Here is a 21,665-nt window from a genome sequence, read left to right as displayed (position 1 = left end):
CTTTCCTCAGTCTCTGACCCCGTTAACCACTGAGGTTGAACGCTGCTAGCGCTCTAAACCAATTCTAGAGCACAACCACAATGTTGCTAATCTAATAGGCTTTCCCTAGCAAACAGGGGACGTCCTGAGGACATTGTGACGTTCCCATTAGGTACCGTAAGGGTTTCGGTGCGACGTTATCCCACTGACGCTCTGAGAACATTCTAAGAAAGTCGAGTGTTGGTCCCAAGGGAACGTTCTCTGGGGGGCCTCTGGTCTAGTTCAATGTACATTCCCGGGACATCACTGAGGACCATGTCAGGACGTTCATTTTACTAATCCTTAGGACGTGGCATGATGGTCCTGAAAACATTCTAAAAAAGGTCCCGACATGGTCCTCAATGATGTCCTGGGAACTTGCAGGGAACTACACACAGGACCCCAGAGAACATTCCCTTGGGAACATCACGCGACAGGAACTAGACAAAACCTCCAGGGGACCATTAGACAACATCCGAAGGAACTCCTAAAAACATCCTCGGGGAAGTCCCCAGGACCTACACAAAACCTTCAGGGAACCATTACAACATCGTGACGACCTAAGGCGACTATTTTGTGACGTCCCAGGACATCCTAACAACTCATTATTGTTTGCACGGTCTATAGCAGAAAAAAACAAAAGAAGCAAATAAGTGCCTTCCCCCTGTCAATATCGGAAATTAGGCTTTAATTTGCCATCTCAGCCATCCATCTTCTCAGATGAAAATAGTAAGATAAACACTATAATAGTATAGGAGCTTCAATTTGTGTTGTTTTCTCCTTTATTAGGCAGATGTCCATTAGAATTGATGAAAGAGAGTCAGAAAATCATGAAAAACTGTCTGGCCAGCTATATGAATGCGACAGCTAAGCTGGTTGGCAATGACATGCTAAAGTATGCTAGTGTGTCAGGCTGGTTGACAATGGCATGCGTAAGTAAGATAGGCTGGTGACAGGGTTGAGGGATGGTTCTCACCTTTAGGTGTGTCTTCATTCAGCACCTGGAAGGCAGCCATGTTGGGGTTCCATGTGCCCGTGATCACATACGACTTTCCATCCGAGCTCTTCCCCATGGACTCCTTCACATAGGCACAAACAGGGCAATGACATACAATCACGGTCAACAGGCCTCAAACGGCAAAGCCATTCCAACCAAAAGCCAAAGAATCGATTTTCAATTCAACTCTGTTTAACCTGTCCAATAAAGAGTACACTAAAGTCAACGAAAGACTAAATAACTAGTCTCATAGTGATAGGTCAGTACATAGACATGAGAGTGCTGTTCTGGAACCTGGTTATGTGAATAAAGGAAACCACCGTGATTGCTGCTCACCATGTCTAGAAGATGCATGTCACTGTTCCGAACCTTCTGCCCTGGGCTCAGCAACATCCCAAAACACCTGAGGGAGAGGAACACAGGTCAGGGCCAATGGCTCAAGGGGGCACTGCAACTCACCTTTCATCATTTCTTAAAACCCAAAGTTCGGTTTTGGCAGAATTTGGATTCCTTATAAAAGACAGAAGGTATTTGCTGAGAGACTCGTAATTGAATAAAATCAAATAATAAAAAACATTCTCCATCAGCGTGGCAGTAGCAAAGCTACAGGTATAGTTTGTTACAGTGACCCAATTCTGAAGACTCTAGTCGAATGCTGGTGTGGGTGAATATGCATGGGTCTATTTATAAATTCAAAGAATACAAAATGAACTACAGCAAAGCAGTGCCAATATCAATATCACTTGGAGACAGGGACCACTATGTGCCTGTTTCTTATGATAGGTGCGCCATCATGTGGTTGCGCTGAGAATTACTACTTCATAAGAATATAAACCATTTATTATGCTTCCACAGAACAAAGATACTCATCTGAAGAGATTTGATTTCCCCCCTCTTTCATAAGGTTGACCTAGAACTTTCCTACACATGACATTACTGATGTAAGAAGGCATGACTTACTCGTGCAAGCTACTATTATTGGACTCCCGAGTGCTTGAAGCATCACTTCAGACACCCTGGATCGAATCCAGACCATCACAACCGGCCGTGATTGCGAGTCCCATAGACTCGTCCGGGTTTGCGTCGTCCGGGTTTGGCCGGTGTAGGCCGTCATTGTAAATAAGAATGTGTTATTATCCGACTTGCCTAATTAAATAAAGGTTCAATCAAACCAAAAAATGATTCACAAGGCTTCAGGGTCAGACGGATTAACAGGACGAGTACTCAGAGCATGCGCTGACCAGCTGGCAAGTGTCTTCACTGACATTTCCAACCTCTCCCTGACCAAGTCTAACACCTACATGTTTCAAGCAGACCACCATAGTGCCCAAGAATGTGATGGTAACCTGTCTAAAGGACTATACTGCACTCCACACATCCCTTTCCCACTTGGAAAGCCTATGTGAGAATGCTGTTCATAGACTACAGCTCAGCATTCAGCACCATAGTAACCTCCAAGCCCATCACTAAGCTCAGGACCCTGGGATTGAACACCTCCCTCTGCAACTGGATCCAGGACTTCCTGACGGGTCGCCCCCAGGTGGTGAGGGTAGGCAATGCCATCTGCCACGCTGACCCTCAACACGGGTGCCCAACATGGGAGCATGCCTAGTCCCCTCCTGTAGTCCCTGTTCACCCACGACTGCATGGCCGTGCACGACTCCAACACCATAACGTTTCACGAAGATGATGAGACAGTCTACAAGGGAGGTCATCAGTGACCTGGCAGTGTGGTGCCAGGACAAGAACCTCTCCCTCAATGTCAGCAAGACAAAGGAGCTGATCGTGGATTACAGGAAACGGAGGGCCGAGCACGCCCCCAGCCACGTCGACGGGGCCGTAGTGGAGCAGGTCGAGAGCTTCAAGTTACTCAGTATCCACATCACTAAGGAATTATCATGGTCCATACATACACATATATGTGCAGGGGGCACGAGAGCTACACCATCGAGAGCATCTTGATTGGCAGCACCACCGCTTGGTAAGGCATCTGCATGGTAGTGCGTACAGCCCAGTACATCACTGCAAACCAGGACCTCTATACCAGGCAGTGTCAGAGGAAGGCCCTAAAAATTGTCAAAAAGACTCCAGCCCCCCAAGTCAGACTGTTCTCTCAGCTACCACATGGCAAACCATACCGATGCACCATACCATACAGAGTCTAAAGTCTGGAACAAACAGGACACCGAACAGCTTCTACCCCAAGCCATAAGACTGCTAAATAGTTAGTCAGTAGCTATTGATTAACTAACTATCTGCGTTGGTCTCATTACATGCACTGCTGTTACTGCTATTTGTCTATAAATTTTGCCTAGTCACGTTATTCCTACTAAATGTATACTGAAATAAAACGCAACATGCAACCATTTCAAAGATTTACAGTTCATATGAGGTAGTCAGTCAATTGAAAGCAAATCATTAGGCCCTAATTGATTGATTTCACATGACTGGGAATACAGATATGCATCTGTTGATCACAGATAGTAAAAATGCTTATTTTTCTTTTTTTAATTTAAGGGCCTCAAAATCTAGTTACGGGATTTTTGTGCGTTCAAATTGCCGTCGATAAAATGCTAATGTGTTCGTTGTCCATAGCTTATGTCTGCCCATACCATAATCCCACCACCTGTTCACAAAGTTGACGTCCGCAAACCGCTCCCACACATGATGACATACGTGGTCTGCGGTTGTGAGGCCAGTTAGACATTCTGCCAAAATCTCTAAAACGACGTTGGAAGCTGCTTATGGTAGTGAAATTAACATCAAATTCTCTGGCAACAGCTCTGGTGGGTATTCCTGCAGTCAGCATGCCAACTGCACGCTCCCTCAAAACTTGAGACATCTGTGGCATTGTGTTGTGTGACAAAACAGCACATTTTAGAGTGGCCTTTTATTGTCCCTAGCACAAGGTGCACCTGTGTAATGATCATGCTGTTTAATCAGCCTCTTGATATGCCACACCTGTCAGGTGGATGGATTATCCTGGCAAAGAAATGCTCATTAAAAGGGATGTAAACAAATTTGTGCACAATATTTGAGAGAAATAAGCTTTTTGTGCATATGGAACATTTCTGGGATATTTTATTTCAGCTAATGAAACATTTACATATTGCCTTCGTATTTTTGTTCAGTGTACATATCTACCTCTACCTCGTACCCCTGCACATGGACTTGTGCATAAAGCCAAGTTATCAATTCTCATTGTTAATTGATTCCTTGTGTTATAATAGTTACATTTTTCTGCATTACTGGGAAGGGCCCATTAGTAAGCATTCCACTGTTAGTTTAGCAACTGACATGACAACACACACACACAATTTTTGTTTAGGTAAGCCACTTGAGCAAAACGAGTAGGCAGCATGACACACCGTCACTGCTTAAAGGAGATATGAACATTAAAAAAAAGACGGTTGAAACTAAAAAATAGGATGTAAGGCGTCTGCCTGGTCCCATGTGGCTCAGTTGGTAGAGCACGCAGTGCCATGGTTGTGGGTTAGTTTCCCACGGGGGACCAGTACGAAAATGTACACAAATGTATGCACTCACTCCTGTAAGTCACTCTGGATAATAACCTCTGCTAAATAAAGAGAGAGCTGAATGTGATTTTTTTTATTATTTGTAATACATTAGCAAAAATGTCTACAAAACAGTTTTTGCTTTATCATTTTTGGGTATTGTGTGTAGATTGAGGAGGGGGGGAAAAGCCATTTAATCCATTTCAGAATAAGGCTGTAATGTAACTAAATGTGGAAAAAGCCAAGGGGTCTGAATACTTTCCAAATGAACTGTAACTAAGTAATTAAATGCCTTTCAGAAGACACAAAACAGACTGACACAAAGGAAGCTGTTACTGTTCGAGCAAGGAAGCTAAACTGCTACACAGTCTAAACCTGTAAACATACTCACATCACAATGACTTTATCCTAGACTAGCAGAGTGAAATGAGGACACTCGCTCTTCCGGTTCTTCACTGTGCAATTCTGGAATGACTGTGTGTTAGCTGATCTTATCTTCATTGTTTCATTTCCAATGACTCAGCATGAAAAAGACATTCAAACTAAAAATCACACAAAAAAAATGTGGGGGTCTATTGCATAATATTTCCTTAAGTCAAGCTTTACCACGGTCTCCCTCTTGTACTTACCAATATGACCCAGAGGGGTTGTGTGTTCTTGTGCATATCAAGAACAGCATGCTACAGTACAGGACAGTGGTGCTGTCTAGTGTATGCAGCTCAGAAGGCCTTACAGAAGGGTCAAATAGGCAGTAGCCCCTCACCTCTCAATGCCCAGCTCTTGGTTGCTCATCTGCTGGACCATGACCACCACCTTCTTCTGCACGCCCTGCCGCAGCTTGAAGTAGAACTTGTCCCGGTCCTTGGGAACTGGGCTGAGGAGAAGAGAATGGGGGAAGATGAAGACGGACAGACACATAAAGTATGTTGTTGGCTTAAAGGTCTGTTAAAGTGAGTGAGTGAGTGAGTGAGTGAGTGCTTTCACCCCATAGCATGCATAAGTCTGTGTTTGTGTGTGTGTGTGTGTGTGTGTGTGTGTGTGTGTGTGTGTGTGTGTGTGTGTGTGTGTGTGTGTGTGTGTGTGTGTGTGTGTGTGTGTGTGTGTGCGCATTTAGTGGCTTCATGCTGACCTATAGTTTCCCTTGCTGTCGTCCTCCCGCACCTCCAGTGAGACTGTGAAGCTGAAGAGGTCACTGTCGGGGGAGAGGGGCAGGGCCGAGTCCCTCACGTCAGGGGCTGGCTTGGAGGAGCGGCGGAACGCTGTGGAGAAACTGTACAGGATCCGGCTCACCTGTAGGAAGAGGGGGAGAGGAGGGAAAAAGAGAATATAGAATTGTGCTTTATAGTCTGTTAGAATAGAAGGTTGTCTTTTCACTCCAACAATATTTTTTTTTTCATAAGTGGAGAAATGTGTACTTCTTTGACGTGCCATGTTCAGGTGGCAAGCAGACAAACAAAAAAGGGCTAATTAAAGTTAAGCAATGACAACAATAATAATAATAAATAATAATAATGTACGCTAGCTAGCTAGCTTGGTTTATAAACTAGCTAGCTACAGTAGCGAACTAATTAGTTTTCTGTCTAGTACTGGCAAATAACGGATTTAATTTCAAATCAGCCAACCCATGAGAATCTTTCATGATGGAGTTGCAGTAGTTCTAACGTTACTTTGTTATTATTTTATCAAGGAACAGCAACTTCGTGGCTTTAATTGTTAAGTAGGCTAGCTACTTTGTTTTCAACTCACGAAGGGTGTAACATGTCACTAATCGTAGTTTAAAACCATTCATTTTAAATCTGGATAAGTCAATTTATGATTATGTGGTGCAACAAATCTCTGATTAATTATTAACCTAGCTTTACAAAACCTAGACTGGTGCTAATCCTAGTTTAATTTAAAACCATGGTAGTGCAACCCACCCTATATTAAAAAAATAAAAATATTAATAATCTTTGAGCAACAGGCCTTAAATTTATCTAGGTTTAAAGTGAAAACTAAACTTAGATTAGAGAAAGGATTTAATTGAACTAGGATTCATTTAAAACTAGGTTTAAAATTTGGTGCAACAAAATTAATAGATAAACCTTGATTTAACCCAGTTTAAGAGTTAATCCATGTTGGTGCAATCCACCCTGTTTTACGAGGGTCCTGAACCTCCCTATTTTTAACACTTCTACTGATATTGCCCAAAAAGAGTATAATGATATTTCCCATTGACTGATCATAGTTTTTCAGATCCCCTAAGTTTGCCCCTTTTTTTTCTTCACTTTTGGCACAATAGAAACGGATCCCAGAAAATAATCAATCCGATTAGCTCGATTAAGTATATTTTACGAGATCCGGGTTTTTAAGCCTCCAAATATTAGTAAATTCCAACGTGTACATAGTATTCGTTACTTCTGAGCGCCAGACAGTGATAGTTGGTAGTATGATTGCCTTCACGGTCCACTGACATACTTAAAACTGTATTGTAGTCCTGTACCCTTCTAATAGAGTTATTTGTATCTTGGGAGACTCATTTGATTATTATAAATGTTTTCAAATAAGTTTGCATCAACATTATAGATTTATGACATATCGTTGGATATTTTCTTCATCTGCATTAGTTTCTCATTGCCAGTGAATTTCTGTTAGTGTCTTCAAACTCACTTTAGACGACATCAGCTACTTGGTCCATGGTCGCCTCGTCAGCTACTTGGTCCATGGTCGCCTTGTTTCACTGTGTTTATCGCAGTGTTTGTTTGTCTTTATTTCTCGATCTAGTATTTGCCATAACATGCAGTTGCATACATAATGTTTCAGTTATTTCTTAACTTTAGAGAGTCGAGTTCTTTCCTTATTAAGAGGCATATTTTAGTAAAGAGAGGGAATGCCAAACGGATCACCTTAACCTGACTACCTCAGTCGCCATCTTGACTACGTCCAAATCAAGTGTGTTTACACCATTTCTGTATATTGCTCCCTGTACCAATAATGATTATCCAGACAATAAATAGAATAGTGACTCACAGCTTCCTTGATATGGCAGGAGAAGACGTGGATCTGAAAATCCTCAGAGCTACGGTAGCTCTCAGTGAAGGAGAAGCAGTCGCTCTCGATGGAGCCCTCGCGACCCCGGGAGCAGAACAGCACCTTGTAGATGGGGAAAGAAGCGATCTCCGTGCCCGATGCCTGGTCCACGATCCTGAGGCATGGGAGACGACTTCAAGTCATTAAGCCTGGCAAATCCTATTGAAATGTTCCTTGCAAAAACAATTGTTAACTATAGATCTTAGAAAAAGGATTGTGCTTAATATAGTGACATTAACAGGGACATACAATTGGTTGACATTTTGGCAAAGATCTGAGTGCTACTGCTTTTCTTTATCTGGGATAGTCCCCACAAAGTTTTTAAGAACAATCAAAATCTCTGAGCTCTCCATAAGTGTGTACAGTAGGAGTTAGAAGTTGTTTAGTTAAGCCTTGGCCCCCTAAGACTCATACACATTGACATTAGTGTATTTTATTTTATTTTTGTACTAATTTCCTCTGATGTAATCAGTCATGTTATTTCCCACAAATGACGTGAGCTTCTCATCTGGCAAAAGCAATAAGAAAGAGATTTCATAACCACATGGTTCATTATTTAATTTCCTCTTTCTGGCAACGTCTGTGGTGGCCCAGGGCCTGCAAGCTGACTTCCGATCTCCAGTTGGGGCTCCCGAGTGGCGCAGCGGTATAAGGCATTGCATATCACTGCAGTCCCTGGTTCGAATCAAGGCTGCATGATTGGGAGTCCCATAGGGCGGCGCACAATTGGCCCAGCGTCGTCCGGATTTGGCCGTGGAAGGCCGTCATTGTACGTAAGAATTTGTTCTTAACTGACTTGCCTAGTTAAATAAAAAGGTTTTTAAAAATTATTTTCCATTATGAAGCTTACTGTTCCTCAGAACAGTGGAGCCAGTCACGTTTGTTTGTAAATAGCACAACGGGAGAAAGCAGGAGTGTTCAATATCTGTTGGTGAGTCTCCGTTGTGCAGCGCACATGAGGTGATAAAGTTACACCTGTTTGCAATTCACTGCTAAATGTTTGCCCTCAGATATCTTATAATGGCTTTCTGCTAGCAGTCAAAAAGCTCTGGAAGAGTTCTGTACAGTTGCCTTTTTTTCCAACTGTGCTTCCTACTAGTGTTTTTTCTCCTCTTCTGTTCTTCTCCCATCCGTTCCAGGTATACAAGCTCTTCCTTCAGAATAGCATGCATCACAACTTTGTTCATTTGCACAATTTCTCTCATTCACTTTTGCTTGTAAATGTCCACACTCACCGAAAATGACATTTGGTAGCTACTAGCTATGTTGGGATTTGCCTGTCTTTGCAATTAGTTGTTTTTGTTTTCACTCATTAACGTTTCACTATTACTTTGCGCAAATCTTATTAGCATTCTTGTAATAAGGGACCTAATAGTCTATCCTCGCATTTTTAGCGCCCCTTGTGTGCTATGTCGGTAATACCATAAATCCCGGGATAAAAAAAGGACGGTATAACTATATGAAAATCTGGATACCACCCATGCCTAGTTGCAAGCATACGTTCTTGAAGGCTTTCGTTTAGGTCTGTTATTTCAGGAGAAATTCATATATACACTGCAGTGGTGCAGTATATTGGTGCATGTGAAAACTGATCTGACACATGTTGAGCAGAGGGCAAAACATGACAGAGTTGCTACGCTCTACCCACAGTGACCACACACACACACTTCACATAGTAGAGTCTCTATATGACTGACCTGACGCAGCCCTCGGGTACATTGGGCACATGGAGGGTGATGGGAATTGGGATGGCACTCTCTGCCCGCAGCGTGGTCATGGCTCTCAGGGCCTCGGGCTCACTGCGAGGGGCCTTCACCCACGTACAGCCCAGGTAGGACAGCTTACTGAACTGAACACTGTCCTCCTCCTGGACTGGAGGACTGCCCTGCCCTGCGGGAGGACACACTGACTCCACTGAGGGGCAGACAGACAAAAGGTCAAAGGTTACTTATTGCTTAGAATGATAGGGTAGACAAGGTTAGCTCTGTGGAATAAATGGGTTGCCTAGTCCTAGGTAAATACTCAGTAAAATGGTACCTGAATTGACAAAATTATTATTTGATGCTATTATAATTTAGCTTTTGATGATAAGAGTAACTTGATGCAAAGTGTAATGCTAAAGTAGTACAGAGGAAAATGTAAATCAAGAGAGGGTGGTCTACGGAAATAGGTGGGATGGGCTGAGAGTGGCTGAGGGCTGGGATTAAAGCTCATGATCTGTCATAGTTATGATCAAGAAAACACTACATATCATGTATACCGGGTATTTCACTTTTATTTTATCAGGGATAATACTGAGCCCAAGTTGTCTTTTACAGATTAATTACATACAGTGCATTTGGAATGTATTCAGCCCCCTTCCCTTTGTCCACGTTGTTACATTACAGCCTTATTGAAAAATGTTTTAAATCATTTTTGCCCCTCAATCTACGCACAATACCCCATAATGACAAAGCAAAAAACAAGTTTTTAGAAATGTTTGCAAATATGACAATATTTAAAAACAGAAATACCTTATTTAGATAAGTACTCAGACCCTTTGCTATGAGACTCGAAATTGAGCGAAGGTGCATCCTGTTTCCATTGATCAGATGTTTCTACACCTTGATTGGAGTCCACTTGTGGTAAATTCAATTGATTGGACATGATTTGAGAAGGCACATACCTGCCTATGTAAGGTCCCACAGTTGACAGTGCATGTCAGAGCAAAAACCAAGCCATGAAAAGGAAGGAAAGAAGTGTCCGTAGAGCCCCGAAACAGAACTGTGTCGAGGCACAGATGTGGGGAAGGGTACCAAAAACATTACCGCAGCATTGAAGGTCCCCAAGAACACAGTCGCCTCCATCATTCTTAAATGGAAGAAATTTGGAACTACCGAGACTCTTCCTAGAGCTGTCCAAACTGAGCAACAGGGGAGAAGGTCCTTGGTCAGGGAGTTGACCAAGAACCCGATGGTCACTGACAGAGCTTCAGAGTTCTACATGGAGTTTGCCAAAAGGCACCGAAAGGACTCAGACCATGAGAAACAAGATTCTGTGGTCTGATGAAACCAAGATTGAACTCTGGCCTGAATGCAAAGCGTCACCTCTGGAGGAAACCTGGCACTATCCTTATGGTGAAGCATGGTGGTGGCAGCAACATGCTGTGGGGATGTTTTTCCACATCAGCAAGGACTGGGAGACTAGTCAGGATTGAGAGAAAGATTAACGGAGCAAAGTACAGAGAGATCTACTCCAGAGCACTCAAGGCATAAGACTGGGGTGAAGGTTCACCTTCTAACGGGGCAACAACCCTAAGCACACAGCCAAGACAACACAGGAGTGGCTTCCGACAAGTCTGAATGTCCTTGAGAGGCCCAGCAACAGCCCGGACTTGAACCTGATCGAACATCTCTGGAGAGACCTGTGCAGCAACACTGTAACGTAACAAAATGTGGAAGAAGTCAAGGGGTCAGAATAATTTCCAAATGTACTGTACATGTCAGTACATACACACAACAAGTAGGTCACATGGGGGAGAGGCGTTGTGCCGTGAGTTGGTTTATTTAATTTTTTTAAACCAGGTTTGCGGTTCACTTGCGCTTTATAAGATGGAAGGGACTTCCATGCACTCATGGCTCTGTATAATACTGTACGTTTCCTTGAATTTGTTCTGGACGTGGGGACTGTGAAAAGACCCCTGGTGGCATGTCTGGTGGGGTAAGTGTGTGTGTGTTAGTGCTGTGTGTAAGATGGCAAAGCAAACAATTGAATTTCCAACACGTTTCTTATAAAAACAAGAAGTGACCCAGTCAGTCTCCTCAACTCTAAACCGAGAGAGACTGGCATGGGTAGTATTAATATTAGCCCTCTGATTACAATGAAGAGCAGCACCAGCTGCAGCTTTATTAGGTCTTTCTTTGCAGCACTTGACCATATGACTTGACAACAATCAAGATAAAACTAGAGCCTGCAGGACTTGCTTTGTGGAGTGATGCGTTTCCCCATATTTACAACCACTGAATATATAGGTTTTGACCATGACAGTTTACAATCTAAGGTAAAACCAAGTTACTTAGTCTCCTCAACTTGTTCAACAGCCACAACATTCATTAACAGATTCACCTGGTCTAAAACCTGACTGGTGTACATTTAGAATACATTTCAAAAATAAGAAAGTTCTTCGCTGAGAATGAATCAAGGATTCTAATATTTTAGCTAGGCAAGAATGTTTAGAAATAGACAAATAATTATTTAGGTCACAAGAGTCAAAAGCTTTGTGAAAAGGGGAGTACATGGGCTGCCTTCCAAACACTGGGGATAGTACCTGATCTAATCATCAAGATAAAAATATAGGTTAATGATTCAGCAATCAGAGGGGCAGAGAGCTGCAGAAAAAAATGGATTCAGCATTTCAGCCCCAGTGGATTTAAGCAAGGCATCTAGCACATCAGATAGTAAATTGTTGAAATGAAAACAAAGATTCACTAGAAGTTGATGGGTTAACCGTCGAGTCAGCTAGAGGCTGACAAAAGCAGTTGATTGACTGACCAGGATCAATTAAACCACTGTTTTACTCAAATAAAAAGCCTGCCAAGATGAAATGATGATTAAAAGGTTAACTTATCCCATTCTTCTCAGTTATGACACCAGAGTCAGACAGAACTTGCTTAGGCAGAGAAGAGGAACTTGTACAGTGCGTTTACTGTTTTCCAAAATTTAGAAGGATGACAAAAGATGGAGCTTAAAAAGTAAATTGATTTAGCTTTCTTAAATAGAGATATCTGTTTCTCAATTGTCTCAAATATTGCAAGTCCACTAGAGTCAGTTAACCTTGCTTTGGCCCAGGCCTTATTTCTCATCTGAATAAACTCAGATTACTCCGAAGAAAACCAAGGGTTAGATCTATCATGGACTCTGAATTGTTTAAAAGGGGTATGTTATCTGCCAGAGGAATAAACACAGAGGATAATTTTTTCTAGGGTAAGGAATACAGGAGACAGAAGCTAAATCACATGTCATGTAAAAACTAGAGGTTGACCGATTAATCGGAATGGCCGATTAATTAGGGCCGATTTTAAGTTTTCATAACCATCGGAAATCGTTATTTTTGGACACCGATTTGGCAGATTTCTTTTTTTACACCTTTATTTAATCTTTATTTAACTAGGCAAGTCAGTTAAGAACACATTCTTATTTTCAATGACGGCCTAGGAACAGTGGGTTAAAATCAATACATAGAAATATATATTTTTAAACCTGCATATTTAGCTAAAAGAAATCCAGGTTAGCAGGCAATATTAACCAGGTGAAATTGTCACATCTCAATTACGGTTCCGTATTTCACTGAAAGAACAAACGTCTTGTTTTCGAGATGATGGTTTCCGGATTTGGCCATATTAATGACCTAAGGCTCGTATTTCTGTGTGTTATCATGTTATAACTAAGTCTTTGATTTGATAGAGCAGTCTGACTGAGAGGTGGTAGGCAGCAGCAGGTTCATAAGCATTCCTACAAACAGCACTTTCGTGCGTTTGCCAGCAGCTGTTTATGACTTCAAGCCTATCAACTCCCGAGATTAGGCTGGTGTAACCGATGTGAAATGGCTAGCTAGTTAGCGGGGTGCGCGCTAATAGCGTTTCAAACATCACTCGCTCTGAGACTTGGAGTAGTTGTTCCCCTTGCTCTGCATGGGTAACGCTGCTTTGAGGGTGGCTGTTGTCATTGTGTTCCTGGTTCGAGCCCAGGGAGGAGCGAGGAGAGGGACAGAAGCTGTACTGTTAAACTGGCAATACTAAAGTGCCTATAAGAACATCCAATAGTTAAAGGTTAATGAAATACAAATGGTATAGAGAGAAATAGTCCTATAATTCCAATAATCACTACAACCTAAAACTTCTGACCTGGGAATATTGAAGACTCATGTTAAAAGGAACCACCAGCTTTCATGTGTTCTGAGCAAGGAACTTAAACATTTTGCATTATTTAAAAACCAAATTGAACATGTTTCATTATTTATTTGAGGCTAAATTGATTTTCTTGATGTATTATATTAAGTTAAAATAAGTGTTCACTCAGTATTGTTGTAATTGTCATTATTAAAAATACCTTTTTTTTATTTTATAAAATCGTCCGATTAATCGGTATCGGCTTTTTTGGTCCTCCAATAATCGGTATCGGCATTGAAAAATCATAATCGGTCGACCTCTAGTAAAAACCCTCGAGGAGAACGAACCACTGAGATCAAATGCAAATACTTCACTAGACAAACATTTATGGGGGTTATTATTAAGAATTAAAATCAAATCAATGATGAGTTAACAGGGTTTTTCACATTTCGCCACGTGGGTTTTGATTTAAATCGAGTCAGATTAAAATCAATGCATATACTCTTAAATGTAGTGTCCCCATATTTGGGGACCCTATTAGATTGAATTGAATAAAATAGCCTGGTATTAGAATGGTAGCCCCTATCTGCAAAAGCAGTGTCTCTGCAGAAAGTTTAGTATCTTGGCTATTGATCTGTGCCTTAAAATCTTTAGTGTGATTTACTAGTATATATGGGCATACAAATGTATAAGGGCAGGCCGAGCCAATGACCTCATTTCAAGACGGCTGCTACCTACATTCCGGTTAGCGTTGTGAAGCATAAACAAAATAAACACGGAATACGTTGATACACACCAAAAGCCAGGACTCCACAGCTCATGAGCATGTTTATTTGTCTGCCTGTAACCTACCGTTATTGACCACAAGCCCAGAGAGTCAAAATGTTTATTTTACACAACGTGTAGGGACACCAGGGAAGTAACCATTCTCACCACACATCATGAGGCATTCAATAACAACCATGTCTCAAGGAGGGTGAAAAAGGAAGAATGGCCCAATTCCTGTTTCTGTGAAGGACTACAATGCCAGCATGGTGGGTATCGACCTATCTGATGCTTGAGATAGGACCTGGTGGTAGCCTCCACAAGATCAGGAAGTGGCATAAGACTTTTACCACTGTGGACATTGCTACAGTAAATCTGGTTTTCATTCTCCACAAGCAGATGGACAAAGCAAAAAGGTCAAACCCCTCTCTTCCAGTTGGCCTTCCAAGAGCAGCTGGTGTTGGAAATGGCTGAATTGGAGGCCCAAAGCAACCTCACACCAATCACAAGACCCCCCACTCAAGGTGAGCGCCACTATCCAACACATATGCCAAAAGACAGAAGGTAGAACTGCAAGCACTGCACAAAACATGGGGGGGAAGGGGGTTAAATGGCAGATATTCTGTCTAAAATGTCAGTTAGCTTTTTGTTTCCTGGCAGAGAGGAACTGCTTCAAAGATGCACAAGCTGAGGTGAAAGTGAAATCTAAATAATCTACACCTGGGATGTAAAAACCAACACCATTTGATAAATAGTTCCATTTGTTTCTATTTTTGCACCTTTTTTAGTGAAGGACAATTGTGAAACCAAGTTTGTGTTTGATAAGACATTTTTGTATGCATGCACACAAGCATACACGCATGCACACACGCATGCACGCGCACACACACACTTTTTGGGGTGACTTAGAAATGTCCTTGTTTTTAATAGAAAAGCACATTTCTTGTCCATTAAAAGAACATCAAATTGATCAGAAATATAGTGCAAAACACCAGTCTCAAAGACAACAGTGAAGAGGCGACTCCGGGAATCTGGACTTTCTAGGCAGAGTTACAAAGAAAAAGCCAAATCTCAGACTTGCCAATAAAAATAAAAAAAGATTTAGATGGGCAAATGAAAACAGACACTAGACAGAGGAACTCTGCCTAGAAGGCCAGCATCCGGAATTGCCTCTTCACTGATGACGTTGAGACTGATGTTTTGTGGGTACTATTTTAATGAAGCTGCCAGTTGAGGACTTGTGAGGAGTCTGTTTCTCAGACTAGACACTAATGTACTTGTCCTCTTGCTCAGTTGTGCACTGGGGCCTCCCACTCCTTTCTATTCTGGTTAGAGCCAGTTTGCGCTGTTCTGTTTAGGGAGTAGTACACAGCGTTGTATGAGATCTTCAGTTTCTTCGCAATTTTTCTCATGGAATAGCCTTCATTTCTCAGATCAAGAATAGACTGACGAGTTTCAGAAGAAATACCTAAGTTTCTGGCCATTTTGAGCCTGTGATCGAACCCACAACCCAGATACTCAACTAGTCTAAAGGACAGTTTTATTGCTTATTTAAATCAGTACAGCAGTTTTCAGCTGTGCTAACATGATTGCAAAAGTATTTTCTAATGATCAATTTGCCTTTTAAAATGATAAACTTGGATTATTGCCATTGGAACACAGGAGTGATGGTTGCTGATAATGGGCCTCTGTACACCTATGTAGATATTCCATTTTTTTAAATCTGATATTTCCAGCAACAAGTCATTTACAACATTAACAATGTCTACACTGTACTTTGATGTTATTGTAACAAGGACATTTCTAAGTGCCCCCCAAACTTTTGAATGGTAGTTAGTGTATGTACAGTGCCTTGCGAAAGTATTCGGCCACCTTGAACTGTGCGACCTTTTGCCACATTTCAGGCTTCAAACATAAAGATATAAAACTGTATTTTTTTGTGAAGAATCAACAACAAGTGGGACACAATCATGAAGTGGAACGACATTTATTGGATATTTCAAACTTTTTTAACAAATCAAAAACTGAAAAATTGGGCGTGCAAAATTATTCAGCCCCTTTACTTTCAGTGCAGCAAACTCTCTCCAGAAGTTCAGTGAGGATCTCTGAATGATCCAATGTTGACCTAAATGACTAATGATGATAAATACAATCCACCTGTGTGTAATCAAGTCTCCGTATAAATGCACCTGCACTGTGATAGTCTCAGAGGTCCGTCAAAAGCGCAGAGAGCATCATGAAGAACAAGGAACACACCAGGCAGGTCCGAGATACTGTTGTGAAGAAGTTTAAAGCCGGATTTGGATACAAAAAGATTTCCCAAGCTTTAAACATCCCAAAGAGCACTGTGCAAGCGATAATATTGAAATGGAAGGAGTATCAGACCACTGCAAATCTACCAAGACCTGGCCGTCCCTCTAAACTTTCAGCTCATACAAGGAGAAGACTGATCAGAGATGCAGCCAAGAGGCCCATGATCACTCTGGATGAACTGCAGAGATCTACAGCTGAGGTGGAAGACTCTGTCCATAGGACAACAATCAGTCGTATATTGCACAAATCTGGCCTTTATGGAAGAGTGGCAAGAAGAAAGCCATTTCTTAAAGATATCCATAAAAAGTGTTGTTTAAAGTTTGCCACAAGCCACCTGGGAGACACACCAAACATGTGGAAGAAGGTGCTCTGGTCAGATGAAACCAAAATTGAACTTTTTGGCAACAATGCAAAACGTTATGTTTGGCGTAAAAGCAACACAGCTCATCACCCTGAATACACCATCCCCACTGTCAAACATGGTGGTGGCAGCATCATGGTTTGGGCCTGCTTTTCTTCAGCAGGGACAGGGAAGATGGTTAAAATTGATGGGAAGATGGATGGAGCCAAATACAGGACCATTCTGGAAGAAAACCTGATGGAGTCTGCAAAAGACCTGAGACTGGGACGGAGTTTTGTCTTCCAACAAGACAATGATCCAAAACATAAAGCAACATCTACAATGGAATGGTTCAAAAATAAACATATCCAGGTGTTAGAATGGCCAAGTCAAAGTCCAGACCTGAATCCAATCGAGAATCTGTGGAAAGAACTGAAAACTGCTGTTCACAAATGCTCTCCATCCAACCTCACTGAGCTCGAGCTGTTTTGCAAGGAGGAATGGGAAAAAAATTCAGTCTCTTGATGTGCAAAACTGATAGAGACATACCCCAAGCGACTTACAGCTGTAATTGCAGCAAAAGGTGGCGCTACAAAGTATTAACTTAAGGGGGCTGAATAATTTTGCATGCCCAATTTTTCAGTTTTTGATTTGTTAAAAAAGTTTGAAATATCCAATAAATGTCGTTCTACTTCATGATTGTGTCCCACTTGTTGTTGATTCTTCACAAAAAAATACAGTTTTATATCTTTATGTTTGAAGCCTGAAATGTGGCAAAAGGTCGCAAAGTTCAAGGGGGCCGAATACTTTCGCAAGGCACTGTATGTATGTATGTATGTATGTATGTATGTATATAATAATGTTGCTTTTATATGTTCTTTGTAAACAGGGGACCAATACATTGGATATGCCTAGGCTAAATGTCCAGGCACCTTGGAGGTTGAAAAAAACACATGGATATCCCCTGCATGTCCCCCGACACCACCACAATGTTTTGAGAGAAGTTGGTGTTGTAGAAATTTATTTATTTAGTGAACAATATCTTTTAGGCACATCCAGTGTGCAAAAACAGTGCAATTACCACATTCTGACACTTTGGAGAGGTTGAAACGACACTTGAATGTACCCTGGATTTTTTTATTTTACCTTTATTTAACTAGGCAAGGGGGTTAAGAACAAATTCTTATTTACAATGACGGCCTAGGAACAGTGGGTTAATTGCCTTGTTCAGGGGCAGAACGACAGATGTTTTTACCTTGTCAGCTCGGGATTCAATCTAGCAACCTTTTGGTTACAGGCCCAATGCTCTAACCACCTACCCCATAACACCACCACAATGTTTTAGTAAGGTTGATATGGTAGAAATTGTGTTTTTAAACTTAACAAATAGCATTTAGGGATTGAAAATATGTAATAGCACTGAAATTACCTAATTTACAGACATATACCACTTTGGAGAGGTTTAGGGTCACTTGGCAACATCCCGTGACCACACCTGACACCACCTACTAAAACATCTGCCCATTTCTAGTTGTTAGGTCTATCAATTCCATTTTTTTTCCTGATATTGTTCACATGTTGTGGAAGCCATTTCATGCATTTCCAGCTCTAGTCATCAATAATTCACGTTTATCTGGTCAATGAAAGATGACTTTCAAAATAGAAATTTTTTATTTTGTGTGTGCTTGATCTTGTGAACTAACTCCTATCCATCTTCTGATAATTTCCTCATAATCTACCAGAGGTATACCAAGTTTTGGCATGTCAGAATCATGTAATTACACATGAATACCAGTTACTGTTGGGTAGGTCTATTTACACGTAAATCTACATTTAAGAGGTTAAATTGATCTGAGGGCAGGGATAACTAATCCAGATTCAAATCCCCTAAAATGACAAACTCCGAGGACAGAAAAGGCTTTAAAACACTGCCATGGCAGCAGGGGGTTAGTAAATCCCAGCAACAAATAAATGTGTTCTGGTTTATGGACACATCTACAACCAGGAGCTCAAATTTCTTGGGAACACAAAATATTTAGAGATTGAACGCAATGAAATTTGATTTTACATATATGGCCACTCCTCCCCCAATCTGTCACATCTAATATAATGTTTAATGTATATATCAAAAATCTATATTTCTGTTATGTCATACTGTGTTTAAAAGTACCATCTATGTAAAATGTTAATGTAACAAAATAACAGTGAAAACTAAAACCAAATACTTTTGTACAGAGGACAAACCACAATGCTAGTCCTCTGTAGCGGAGGAAGCCACTTGTGGAAAGAGGAAGTCATGTCTAACCTGTGCTTTCTCACTCAACAACAGGATGTGAAACAATGAGGACAGAACAGCAGCACCTGGAAGTGCACTGCTGACTTGCACACCACCAGGTTGGACTGAAGAAGAGAATTTGTTCTCAAATAGATACACGACATGCATCTTATAACAATGCAACTGTATTTTGTAGCCTGTTGCTGTGTTTTGGTTAGCCAGCCCTGTGACACAGTACCAGTGCACGTTGACCTCTACTTGTCTGTATGGCCAGTACAGTACACTATGATACTACTAAGTAACAATTGATGATAAGATGACATTGTGTATCTTTTCTACTGATTTTACCTACTGCACATAAAGCATGTGAAACTATTCTTCAAATCATGTAGCTATGATAAAATGTTATTCAACATTGAGGTCACCAGAGCAGCCAGCAAAAGCCTATACAGTACCAGTCAAAATTTGGACTGAACTACTCATTCAAGGTTTTTCCCTTTTACTTATTTTCTACATTGTGGAATAGTAATGAAGTCAACAAAACTATGAAATAACACATATGGAATCGTGTAGTATCCAAATAAGTTTGAAACAAATCAAAATATACTTTATATTTGAGATTCTTCAAAGTAGCCACCCTTTGCCTTGATGACAGCTTTGCACACTCTTGGCATTCTCTCAACCAGCTTCATGAGGTAGTCACCTGGAATGCATTTTGATTAACAGGTGTCCCTTGTTAAAAGTTAATTTGTGGAATTTCTTTCCTTCTTAATGCGTTTGAGCCAATCAGTTGTGTGTGAAAAGGTAGGGGTGGTATACAGAAGATAGCCATACTTGGTAAAAGACCAAGTCCATATTATGGCAAGAACAGCTCAAATAAGCAAAAAGAGAAATGACAGTCCATCATTAATTTAAGACACGAAGGTCAGTCAATCCGGAACATTTCAAGAACTTTGAAAGTTTCTTCAAGAGCAGTCGCAAAAATCAAATCAAATTTGCTCTGGACACTACGCTGACAGACACAGCAAACCTTCTTGCCACAGCTCGCATTGATGTGCCATCCTGGATGAGCTGCACTACCTGAGCCACTTGTGTAGGTTGTAGACTCCGTCTCATGCTACCACTAGAGTGACAGCACCGCCAGCATTCAAAAGTGACCAAAACATCAGCCAGGAAGCACAGAAACTGAGAAGTGGTCTGTGGTCACCACCTGTAGAACCACTCCTTTATTGGGGGTGTCTTGCTAATTGCCTATAATTTCCACCTGTTGTCTATTCCATTTGCACAACAGCATGTGAAATGTATTGTCAATCAGTGTTGCTTCCTAAGTGGACAGTTTGATTTCACAGAAGTGTGATTGACTTGGAGTTACATTGTGTTGTTTAAGTGTTCCCTTTATTTTTTTGAGCAGTGTATATGAGACATTTTTCTTCTTTTTTTTAAACAATCTATATAGATATATTGATATGGCATGTCTGATTCTGTACATTGAGATGCTCATGCGTTAACCTTTCCATAGATCACAGACTGATTCATTGCCCTAAGGGGTGAGAGGTGTAGTGCCGACAGTACCTGCAGGTGTTGGGTCCAGCGCAAAGCCCTGGGGTCGTGTCTGTGGACCAGGGGCTATGGAGGTCAATGACTCCTGAAAAGCCTCTGTTCTCTCCTCTGCTACTGCTCCTCCACTAATCTCCTCTTTCACCACGTCGTCATCCAGCACCTCCTCCATGGCTCTCTCCAGCTGTTCGTTCCCATTGCAGGACATCTGAGGAAAGGAAGGAATTGAGAGGTGAAACCCTGTGTAGTGTAATCTGCCGTCTCAGCCACTGCCTGTCACCAAGGAAATACCCCAAAGCTCAATCCTAGGCCCCACGCTCTTCTCAATTTACAACAACATAGCTCAGGCAGTTGGAAGCGCTCTCATCCATTTATATGCAGATGATACAGTCTTATACTCAGCTGGCCCCTCTCTGGATGTTGTGCTAAATGCTCTACAACAATGCTTTCTTAGTGTCCAATAAGCTTTCTCTAACCTTAACCATGTTCTGAACACCTCCAAAACAAAGGTCATGTGGTTTGGTAAGAAGAAAGCCCTTCTTCCAACAGGTGTTATTACTACCCCTGAGGGTTTAGAGCTTGAGGTAGTCACCTCATACAAGTACTTGGGAGTATGGCTAGACAGTGCACGGTCCTTCTCTCAGCACATATCAAAGCTGCAGGCTAAAGTTAAATCTAGACTTGGTTTCCTCTAGCGTAATTGTTCCTCTTTCACCCCAGCTGCCAAACTAACCCTGATTCAGATGACCATCCTACCCATTCTAGATTACGGAGACATCATTTTTAGATCGGCAGGTAAGGGTGCTCTCGAGCGACTAGATGTTCTTTACCATTCGGCCATCAGATTTGCCACCTATGCTCCTTATAGGACATCACTGCACTGTATCTGCTCTGTAAACTGGTAATCTCTGTATACCCATCGCAAGACCCACTGGTTGATGCTTATTAA

General features: G+C 41.5%; 1 protein-coding gene across 3 annotated transcripts in view; it reads right to left on the bottom strand.

Annotated features, from left to right (window-relative positions):
* The window catches only part of LOC139409023 (rab GTPase-activating protein 1-like), a 164,737-nt gene that overhangs the window by 132,366 nt on the left and 10,706 nt on the right, over positions 1-21,665 (bottom strand). For all 3 annotated transcript variants that reach the window (XM_071153663.1, XM_071153665.1, XM_071153664.1), the window contains exons 3-9: positions 20,732-20,924; positions 9,297-9,513; positions 7,540-7,714; positions 5,660-5,820; positions 5,294-5,404; positions 1,352-1,418; positions 995-1,097 (exon numbers count right to left, since the gene is read on the bottom strand). In XM_071153663.1, the coding sequence (XP_071009764.1) occupies positions 995-1,097; positions 1,352-1,418; positions 5,294-5,404; positions 5,660-5,820; positions 7,540-7,714; positions 9,297-9,513; positions 20,732-20,924 (1,027 nt within the window). The remainder of the gene's footprint in view (positions 1-994; positions 1,098-1,351; positions 1,419-5,293; positions 5,405-5,659; positions 5,821-7,539; positions 7,715-9,296; positions 9,514-20,731; positions 20,925-21,665) is intronic.

The sequence above is a fragment of the Oncorhynchus clarkii genome, chromosome 5 (genome assembly GCF_045791955.1).
Source record: "Oncorhynchus clarkii lewisi isolate Uvic-CL-2024 chromosome 5, UVic_Ocla_1.0, whole genome shotgun sequence".
Lineage (NCBI taxonomy): Eukaryota > Metazoa > Chordata > Actinopteri > Salmoniformes > Salmonidae > Oncorhynchus > Oncorhynchus clarkii.
Note: the sequence above shows the minus strand (reverse complement) of the source record. Positions and strands in the feature narration are given on the sequence as shown.